This window comes from Lagenorhynchus albirostris, chromosome 5 (genome assembly GCF_949774975.1).
Source record: "Lagenorhynchus albirostris chromosome 5, mLagAlb1.1, whole genome shotgun sequence".
In the NCBI taxonomy this organism is placed as follows: domain Eukaryota; kingdom Metazoa; phylum Chordata; class Mammalia; order Artiodactyla; family Delphinidae; genus Lagenorhynchus; species Lagenorhynchus albirostris.
Window position 1 is genome coordinate 131,249,469 of NC_083099.1, and position 11,578 is coordinate 131,261,046.

Sequence of the window (11,578 nt, forward strand, 5' to 3'; positions counted from 1 at the left end):
CCCCAACCCTGAACACCATTTCTGGCTGTTACATAATAAGAACTCCATAAACATATTTTGAAAAATTAATGAATAGAAGGTGCTAAATGAAAATTCACTCAGATTGTAATTTAATGTCTGAAGGAATACAGTTCTGAAACCTGAACATACCCAAGAACTGGCAAGGGTACAGAGCTTAAAGAAAAAGAAATAATGATAACCATGCCTACATTTCAACTACCCCTTTGTGAAATAAGAACAAAATCATTAAGGAAGCCTCTTATTAACATGGCACAAACTGAGTCAATTCTTTTAAAATAACATTTGATTGCACATAGGAATGTTTTTGAAAGCTTTTACCAAGAAAAAGGGCACCACTTTTCACTGTCAGCACAGAATCCTGTTGCTAAATTCTGAGGGGCAAAGACAGGACATCCTCTAGGCCAACATTCACACAATTTTCCCCAGCAGTCAGCCTTCTTATTAACCTCACAATGTGTAGTAAATTAGTAAATGTCTGTGCAGTTCCAAATCTCCACATGTAAGATAGTGTCATTTGTGAGTAGGTCTGTCATTTGTGAATAAAGCCACTCCATGAGTTCTTTTCTCTTTGGATGAGGCACTAACTTGCACATTCTGTTTAACTGAGTGTTGAATTAGTAGGTATTTCAGCATACAATTTTGATTTTGACTGGTGATGAATTTTTAGAGGGAGTTACCTGGCTTCTTACAATCGAATGACGTAAGTGAGGACAGCTGGTCACCTTGCAATTATTTTCATTCAACCTACTAAAAACTAAGTATTAATTTTGTAGACACTTGAATAATGACAATTATGTAGTCTATTTCGTAGAATTCTTGAGAAATAGGTAGAAATAATTTCCTGATTTCTTGTGGTGACTGGACACTTTGCTACTAAATGGTTGAACAACAATTTCCTGGTCTTGAAGTATACACGATTGCAGCTGCAGTGGTACCTCCTAGCCACCAGAGGGTGGAATATTAACATTTGCTGTGGAGAAGTGATTAAATATAAGGGTTTTACAGTCAGACTGCCAGCATTCTAAGCCGAAATCTACAATCATAAACTATAACCTTCAATTTCTGAGTTGGTTTCTTCACTTTTAAAATTAAATTTATGAGTATCAACCCCATAAGTGTGTTTTAATGATTAAATGAGATGATATATTATATGATATACTAGATTGCCTGCCACATATTGAGGGATAAATGAGTAGCAATTCTTTCTGATCAGGTTAAGGATCATCATGCTGACCAAGGTGTTGTTCTTACGGCAGCATCAATCTGGGATTGATATCATACTATAAGGTAAAATTAAAAAGTCTCTTTTTTGTGTTTGAGATTATGTTGTTTGTGTCTGTAAATGTTGCACATTCCACCCTTTTAATGGTTGGATTGTGTTTAATGTTACCATTAAAGGCCTAGGCAACCTGTCTCCATCTCTCAAGAGCTTGGCCCTTGGTAGCTATCAGGTTGAATAGTTTATATTGCTTTTATATTTGATTATGTGACTATGTTGGACTTTAATCACTTGTTCAGCTGTATCAAAGTAAACAAAAATTAGAGTTACCCTTCAGTAATATGATTCACTTAAGTTCTTCCACAATTTATTTCCTCTCTCCTTGCTTTAGTTTTATGGCACCAAACAAACATGCCAAAGCACCTAAAGTTAATTTAAATCCATTCCTCTTTTCCAACCCTAGATACAGTCTGCAGCAATGGAATACTAGACAAAGAGTGAAAAAACCTGGCTTCTAGCCCTGTTGGTTCTGTTAATTCATTGCATGAATTTGAACATCACTCTGCCTCTCTGTATATCCTACAACATAATGAGTTTAGATGAGAAGATCTCCAAAGTAATTTCCAGTTACCACATTCTATGATTTTCTAGCAGAATCTCAATATCTTAGAGTTGAAAAGGACATTAAATGGCATCTTGTCAAACCTACCTACTGAATGAAAACCACACTTTCATTTAAGCCATATAATCTTTATTAAGAATATTTATGAAAAATTTTAAAGGACAGACAGAAGATTGATGTTTGTAGACAATTAAATGCCATGCATGCTGGTAGAAATCCACAACTATAAATTAATAGTTCTATTGTATTTGAGAATAACTCCGAGAATAAATAAAAAGTATGTTTCTCTGGCCAGGAACATATTGGTCTGCCTCAGAAGAGTGTGCTGAGGGGAATGTCCAACTTCCATTAGATATAACATTCTGTAAAATAAGTCGAGTACCATGTAACACTTCTCAGACACTGTAATGCACACACACAAAACTTTAAGCTCTGGAATACTCAAAATTATGACATTATGACCATAATAATGATCCTATGTGGAATATGGAAATAATCTCTTGCCAACATTCTCTGTTTATAATGATAAATAGATTCTCTTAGAATGTGATAATAAAAGGATTCACATGTGACAACATTTCGTCTCTGAATCTATTTCTAAATAATTGTGCTTCTTGAAATAATCCTTGGTCATCGACAATTCAATTAAATCTGACTTTGATTCAAAGAGCCAAAAAGAAAAAAATAAAAAATCAAGAAAAGTTAGTTGATTACACAGTATCTATGTAGCCTTTAATGATGAGTAATTTTTAAAAAAGAATGAACCATAGTATCTCAACCATCTAAGCATTAACTCCCATATTTTCCACCCCTTTGTTCATATGTCATGGATGTGAAAGTGTCATGGCTTATTATAGTAATTATACAGTTGCTTTCCCCAGATGCACTTACTTTGGCCTACTTCTGAGGTTAGCATTTGGTGAAGTTATTTTTCTGCCTTTGTGTGATTCAAAAATGTGAAGTTTTTTGAGTTCTTCCACTTCTACCATGGGTACCTGAAGTTGTGATAATATTCCATGAGATGGTGCTAAATAATTTTTTATGATAATGATGACCAGAGGATTGATGACATTGATGGCAAGTAGCCTGACTAGAGTTCAACCAGTAAAAATGAATATATGTTTGATGTCACTGACATAGTATGTATTCTGCAGACTGTCACCCTAGCTCCATTTTTTTTTTTTTTTTTTGCGGTATGCGGGCCTCTCACTGTTGTGGCCTCTCCCGTTGCAGAGCACAGGCTCCGGACGCGCAGGCTCAGCGGCCATAGCTCACAGGCCCAGCTGCTCCACGGCATGTGGGATCTTCCCGTACTGGGGCACGAACTCGTGTCCCCTGCATCGGCAGGCGGACTCTCAACAACTGCGCCACCAGGGAAACCCCCTAGCTCCATTTTATTCATTCATTCATTCATTCAATTAACTTTTATTGAGTCTTTATTACTTTCAAGATTCTGTTAGATAAGATTCCATCATATTTTTTGAAAATATGACAAGGGTAAACAAACAGACAAAACAGTACTAATTAAACAAAATAATAATTTAAATGAAACATTAAAAATAGAGACTTTGTAATTAACAGAATATAAATATATATAATGCTGGCATTGGGCTTCCCTGGTGGTGCAGTGGTTGAGAGTCCACCTGTCAATGCAGGGGACACGGGTTCGTGCCCTGGTCCGGGAAGATCCCACATGCCGCAGAGCGGCTAGGCCCGTGAGCCATGGTCGCTGAGCCCGCGCGTCTATATAATGCTGGCATTGTGTAGGGAATGATCAACTCTATTGATTTTGGAGTCTATTTAAAAGAAGTGAGAGAAGAGGTAGCATTTCCATGGGTTTTGAAGGTTAAGGGAGATGTGGCATTAATTCTAGAAGTACTAGACCATATAAGAGCTCAGATCTACACCATGTGTTCAAGGAAATGGGAGTAGTTAGCATTGATGGAGTGCATGTTGGTGGAGTGTATGTATGTGGGGAGTGGTGAGAAGGGGACCTAGGAGAGGGCAGAGGTGGGCTGCAAATGACCTTTAACATTGTATTAGAGAGGCTTTATTGGGAAAGAGGTTGTTTCAGGTTTTAAATGAGTGTCTCATTTAGGAAAACATTACTTACAAGTAACAGAAATTGTAATTCAAAATGGCTTAAATCAGGGGTCCACAATCTTTTTGGTACCAGGGACTGGTTTTGTGGAACACAATTTTTCCATGGACTGGGGAGGGGGAATGGTTCAGGTGGTAATGCGAGTGATGTTTCAGGTGGTGATACTACTGACTGATGGGGACCAATGGGGAGCGGCAGATGAAGCTTCACTTGCTAACCCACCGTTCACCTCCTACTCTGAGGCCCGATTCCTAACAGGCCGTGGACCACTACCGGTCCACAGCTCAGGGGTTGGGGACCCCTGGCTTAAATAATAACATTTATAGTCTCATGTTTACCAAAGTCCAGAAATAAGATGGTCTGGGCTCTGTTCCTCAGCCTTTCTCTTGGTTTTACCTTCTTCCATGTGATGGTTTAATATTCAGGCCACATGCAAAATGGATGCAGCATTCCACATATGGTATGACATAATCCAGAGGAAGACATGGTTGCTTCAGAAAACTTCACAAGGCACTTCCCTGGTGGTTCAGTGGTTAAGAAACTGCCTGCCAATGCAGGGGACATGGATTCAATTCCTGGTCTGGGAAAATCCTACATGCTGCGGAGCAACTAAGCCCGTGTGCCACAACTGCTGAGCCTGCATGCCACAACTACTGAAGCCCGTGTGCCTAGAGCCCATGCTCTCACAACAAGAGAAGAGAAGAGAAGCCACAACAAGAGAAGCCACTGCAATGAGAAGCCCATGCACTGCAACGAAGAGTAGCCTCCGCTTGCCACAACTAGAGAAAGCCCGTGCACAGCAATGAAGACCCAACACAGTGAAAAAAATAAAGCATTTTAAAAAACCAAACTTATATATACTACCAAATGTAAAATAGATAGCTAGTGGGAAGCAGCCGCATAGCACAGGGAGATCAGCTTGGTGCTTTGTGACCACCTAGAGGGGTGGGTTAGGGAGGGTGGGAGGGAGATGCAAGAGGGAAGAGATATGGGGATATATGTATATGTATAACTGATTCACTTTGTTATAAAGCAGAAACTAAGACACCATTGTAAAGCAGTTATACTCCAATAAAGATGTTAAAAAATAAAATAAAAATAAAAACTCCACAAGAAGAACTTTACCATAAGCACTTCTCCAGATCACTCCTTTTTTCTCATTGGTTTAAGTCAGATCACATGCTCCATTCTGAACAATTCACTTTCAGTAGGGATTGGGGTGCCAGATTCAATCCTGAAACCTGGGACATAGCCATGCTGATATAAAGAAATGATTGTGGGTAGTTAAGAAGGGATAAACAAGCAAAATTCAGTTCTTGTGGGAAGAGGAGAGAGGAGAAAAACAACTATGAGGGCAATGAACAATAGGCTACCCACATGCACTTACATATTTTCTTTCCACTTATGTATTTTCAAATGTAGATATATGCATTCCCCCAAGCAAGAAAACTGAATAAGCTATCTAGTTATCATATCCAAATATAAGCCTATGATATCAAGGAGTCCTCCCTCTCAGCTATTTCCTACTTATGATACTGCCATGTTTCCAGAAGTTCTCAGGAGACTTCTATGAAAACAGCTGGCCTTATACTGATCAAATAGAAGAAAGAGAATGATGCCTCAACATTAAAAAATGACTCAGAAATTGTATTCCTTTTATTATAATAAAATGAATATGTGGTTAATTTCATCCATACTTAACATGTTTGTTTCATTACACAGGTTACTGCAGTCAGTTAATATTGTAACCTCAGAATTCCATTAGAGCTTGCATAAGTCTGTAAAAGGGTCTTCTAAAAAGTATTTTGACAATTCCTTCATCTAAAACAGCCAAGCTAGTACTTGCTGAAGCATCACTGCTGTCTCTGGAGCTTTTGTTCTTGGATCTGACCCATGATTAGTTTAACCAAAGTAAGATATCCTGATAAGGCTGAAATGACCACTCATAGAAGAGTTTAGGATAATCTCCTGCCCAAACTCTGATTCCACTTGCCAAAAATTCCAGGGAACTAACTCTGTATTGGCAGATAATTCTTCCAATCAGGGAATCTGCTCCATAAATTAAATACTTCTTTTTAGACAAATAACAGTAGATTTGGAATTCCCAACAGACATCTTTTAAAAAAATTAGTAGTAAGATTTATGAACTGATATCAGATTAAATGAGTTTATTTGAAAGGAAAAGAGATCTCTTGTACTATTTTTAACTAGAGAATTAAGGGGGAAAATAGAAGAAAACAGAATGGATACTCTCTGAGATAAATTATTTTAATATTAATAGAATTTTTAAAAATTATCATTTGTCTAGGTAGTAGAATATAGACTCCAGCTAGATAATAGCTGAGATTAACTTTGAGGGATATAACTGTGAAGTCACAGTCTAGAACCCTTAAGCTGATTGATCAGCAGTAGAAGCCAGATATACAGATTGGTTGGTAACAAGAAATTTGGCAGATCCTAGAAGCCATGTATGCTGGACGGCAAAATCTGGATCCATGGCTCAGGGAAGGGAAACCACAGATTCCAGAACCCAGGGGTCTGAAGCCACGGGATCCACAGCCTAGTGAGTAGCAACTTCTAGATCCATAGCCCAGGCAGTAGCCTCTGCTGGACCCACAGCTCAGACATCCAGTGTGAGTTGACCAGCAAGGAGTGCAGGGCGTGGAGGTCCTTGGATGGTAGCAGAATATCTGGCAGGGACTGGACACCACACGGTACACCTGGCACCTGGTGGGCTCATCACAGGCCTTCTGACACCCACTGTAGAGAGAGGAGTCCAGCAGGCAGGTGCTAGGAGAGCAGAGGTCAGTGCTGTAGACCAGGTCGCTGGGCTGGAAGGAGCCTGGGTAGCGCAGATAGCCTCCAGGGGAGCGGGAGGAGAAGTTTCCAAGGCAGCAGTTGTAGTACATGTTGACAGGAGATGTGAGTTCAGCTGAGTTACTGTGAGATGTTCTGATATCCTTGGCGTCTCCCAGCTGTGTTTATATATATATATATATATATATATATATATATATATATATATATATATATATGTATATATCCTCAGTACACTGGATGTGATGCAGACCCTCCCTGTTCTTGTGCATGTCTTGTCATGAAAACAGTCAATTAACCTAGGCTATAATTATCACTGAACACATTCCTGTGTTTTCTTAACTGCTGTTTAATTATTCTGCTTTATAGAAGCCACTCTGCTTCTTTCTCTCTTTTTTCTCTCTTTTTTTTTTTTCCAGAAATTAGGTGTGGTTTGCCTTCAAAGACGTTGGTCCTGATGCATAAAGATGGTGCCCTTGCTTCCTCACTGAGATTGACTGACTTTGTTCCTTAGTGTGTAAACTGTGACTCCTAACAGTCATAAGTACCTCCCTCTCAGATATTTATATATGTTTTATGGAGCCTTTACTATGTGTAAAACATTGCAGATTGTGGGATCATTTAATCCTTGTAACCACCTTATGAGATAGGAATTATCACCCATTTAACAGCCCAGGTGTGACTACCTCCAAAGTCAGCAGGAAGAGCAATGCTGTGCTGAAGCTTAACCTTTCAGCTCCCAGACTCACGTGCACAATGAATACCGAGGTGAGAAAAACATTTCAATGTGATAACATTTGCATTCTGTCAGATGTGCCTACCTATACATTCTTACCTCTTTTATGGAAAACCAAACACAGCCACCAGATTCCTAATGCTTTCGGTTATTTTTTCTAGCATTCAAAGTTACCATGGAGATGGTTATTTCAAGCTCTTCTATTTGTCCTCTCATTTAGCTTATCATTAAGCAACTCATGTTTGATCCTGCATGGAGTTATTGAATTCCTTTTCCACGTGACACAGAGATTCTTTTGCGAACACGTAGACTATCACTGAGAATAATTGCTGAAAACTAGTATACCTTGAGTGAGTTGACTACATATGAAATACATTTGCAACAACTTGAATTTTAATAGTGTGCTAACCTTTGCCAACTCAGTTGGGAGTGAGAAATGAGACACCTTAGAGAGTGATTCATTTCACTCTTTACTGAGCTTCTCTTTTGTTCATCGTTCTCGAAAGACAAAGCAGCAAAAAACGTACTTTCCTAGTAAGTAGTTAAAATTAACCTTATCACTATAAAAAAAATCAATGATAGAAAAGTCTTAGAATTAGAAATGTCTTTTTTCTCACTTATTGTAATATTCAACTTCTGCCTTAAAGCATCTTTTAGAAATTGGAAAGCAAAAACCTATTTATGTAATTTGATTTTTTCTATTTGCTTCCTGGTGATTCTTTTCTCTAATCTTCTACAGCATTTGCTTATCTGGCACAATGGAATAGTCTGCCCATTGTCTTGCTTGCAAATTTCTACCAGATGTCTTGCTCACTTCCCCAAATCCTTCTCATCCCTCAAAGCCAAAATCAAATTCCTCATGTCTGACAGGTGTTCATCTCAACTGTTTAAACTCTTCTGCAATAAGTATCTTAGTATCATATTAGCTATCCATTTGGGTGAACAAACATACACACACACACACACACACACACACACACACACGGAGGAATTGGAAGAGATGTCTTTTGAAATGGATTGTGCAGACTGAGTAAGATTTCAGTCGTTTGAACTTGCAGGACAGTCACATACATTGTAAGAGTGGAGTACGCAGAAGTTCCTCAGGATCAACAACAGGGTTTAATTTTCTTTGATCAAGCATCTGGCACACAGTGAGTGCTCCAAATTATTTATGAAATGAAGGAATATATCAAATCATTAACTTTTTATGTTTACATTCATTTAAAATAAGTGCATGCACACTAATTGTCTTTTAAAACTTACCTTTAATACAACATTGAGTATAAATATCTCTTTCATAATTAAATATAATCCCCAAATTAATCATAACCAGTTTAGTGCTTAAGGTTACCCTAGATCTCTGCCCCTCACCTCCAGGCCAAGCAAAGTTACCTTTGTGGCCTTGATCAATCATTCCTTTCTCTGTCCAACAGCTTCATCCCCATCCATTCTAATGGCTCTGTTTTCTCAGACTTACAGACATAGCTAACCATCTTCAACCCAAAAATCTTAGTGTCATTTCCTCCGTGATTATATAGCTCTTCTTGTTTTTAAAGACAAAATTCTCTAAAGATTTGTGTGATCAGTTTGTCAACTATCTAAATTCTTATTGTCTTTTCAATAACCATGTTGTTTTTCTCTGGTTTAACACTCTTCTGAAATTTCACTGGTATGGTCAGCAGTGACCTTTATGCTGCTAAATGTGGACATTTGGGGGATGATCCTATGCAAATGTTTAAACACATTTATCACAGTTAACTGTGTCCCTGATCTTGAAATATGTTCATCTATGAACTTCTGTGACATCACACTCCTGATTTTCTGTCTAACTTCCACCAAATTCAATTTACCATTAGTTGGATTCCTGTTTTTTGAGGCTTACTGCTGATCTCACCATTTATTTTCTCTGTAGGGGAGGTAGCTCCCATTCATGACTTGAAATACTGTCCATATTGTGTCATTCAAATGTATATTTCCAGTACACACCTCCTTTTATTAAAATTCTAGACCCAGATATCCAATTACTAGCCATTTCCATTTAGAGATTTTATAAGGCTGTCAAAATTGTATGTGTATAAAATTGAACTTTTATTCTTCCCTAGGGAGAAAAAAAAATATTTTTTTTCTCATCTGAGTAAGCAGTATTTTGAACGACATAGTAGTTTAACTCAGAAACTTTGGAATCCTCTTAATATATGCAATCCACTCTAAATATGACCCATTCTATTTTCTAAACTTATCATAAATCTCCCCAGTCCTCTTACTGCCTTCCTTCCAGTCTAGGGTTTCTCAACCTTGTCATCATTGACATTTTGAACTGGGTATTACTTTGTTGTGGGGAGTATCCTGTTCATTGTAAGATATTTGGCAATGTCCCTGGCTCTATCCACTAGACGCCAGTAGCACATCACACACACACACACACACACACACACACACACACACACACACAAATTATGCCAATTAACAATGTCTTCAAAAATTGCTTGAGGGCTAAATCAGTTCTGGTGAAGAACCACTGTTCTAGTTCAAGGTAGTCTCCTTTCTTGGTGGAACTACTGAAAATGTTCAACATTGCCTATTTCATTTTCAAAAAAGTGTCTTCTCCAATCTTTTCTCTCTATCTTTGCCTGATCAATCTTCTTAAAACAAAAATCAGGTCCTGTCACTGTCCTGATTAAAACTTCCCCATTGTTTTCTAATACACGTATGATAAACACAAATACTCTACATGGTTTGTAAGGTTGCATGATCATGTCTCTAACCTCATCTTCACACCATACCCTTTCCCTCTCTCCCAAACACACTGCCTCTGTTCCATAACTAACATAGCTCAAGCTTTTTCCTACCACAAGGACATGCTCTTTCTTGTGCCCTGAATGTTCTTTCTTCATCTGGATAATTAAGATAATTAATCCTTTCCTTACTTCTTAACCACCATATCCTAGAATAAATTAGGTTCTCCTGTTATGATAGCTATCATCCCTGTAATTAATTTTATTATTTTTATAACATATTTATTTTTTAGACTGTCTTCTAGGCTAGAGCAGAGCAACCAAAACAAACCAGTCCATGAGAGTCAGTTACCATCTGCTGTGAGACAAATAATGTATGTCAAGTAAATGAGTGTATTGCTTCCTTCATTAAGAACTCCTGCATGATTAAAAGATGTTAGCTTAACTAAATCATAGGTTTGATAACACCATTGATTCACCTGGTCTATGACCCTTCTTAAGTGGCACATCTCTGACTGTAATCTCTTGGGAGAGACAAAAAATATACTCTTTGTTGTTCAACAGTGAATCCTCAGCTCAAGAATAATCAAAGTTACATAGTTGTTTCTCAACAAATACTTACTTAATGGATAAATTAGGGAATTGATGGGATTATCATCACCTACCTTCTATCTTATCCTGTCTCTCTCCCTCCAAACTTTTGCTTGATCCACATATACCTTTGGATGTTTCACAAAAACATTAAACCCCGCAGAGGCTCAACTGCTCTCCTAAGCCATCTCCTGAATTAGAACAACTTCTAATTCTTTTGCACACTATTATAGTTACAGTAACCCATCTATGCAGTTCTTGGGATATATCCATGACCTCCCTTTTCCTCACTTCCCATATCTGATCTTGGATAAGCATACCTTGCTATTTTTTTAATCTCCAAAAATGGTAAAATCCTTTGTTTTTCTATCTGGCCATAACTCAACTATTTGTCTGTTATTATAGGTGGTCTCCAGAGCCTCTGGTCTTGCCTATCTCAACTCTATTTCCTATGCATTTCTCACAATGTTTTTTTTTTCTAAAGTCTATGTTGGTCTTTTCAAACTCGAATTCAATTTCCTAAGTCTTTAATACAAATCATCTTATGATCTGACCCCCAATTAGTTCATACCTAGTGTCTCTATGCCCTAATTTTATCTTCAAAGGATACTAGATTGCTTCCACTTAGCTTAAGACTGAAGGCAAAGAAGTCAGTCAGGTAAGAGGATCTTTTTTCAAGAAGCTCAGCATCAGTGATGAGTTTTGGAAGAGAGAAGATAACAGGAGGGACCAGAGA

General features: G+C 37.9%; 1 protein-coding gene across 1 annotated transcript; it reads right to left on the reverse strand.

Moving 5' to 3' along the window:
- Window positions 1-6,365: 6,365 nt before the first annotated feature.
- Window positions 6,366-6,896, reverse strand: LOC132520314 (keratin-associated protein 13-1-like). Its single transcript, XM_060149072.1, has one exon. It carries the CDS (start codon window positions 6,870-6,872, stop codon window positions 6,366-6,368), a length of 507 nt encoding a protein of 168 aa, XP_060005055.1. The 5' UTR covers window positions 6,873-6,896.
- Window positions 6,897-11,578: the final 4,682 nt, after the last annotated feature.

Bases quoted from the DNA above. Each gene is read 5' to 3' on its own strand.
- LOC132520314 (XM_060149072.1), bottom strand. From the start codon at position 6,872: ATGTACTACAACTGCTGCCTTGGAAACTTCTCCTCCCGCTCCCCTGGA.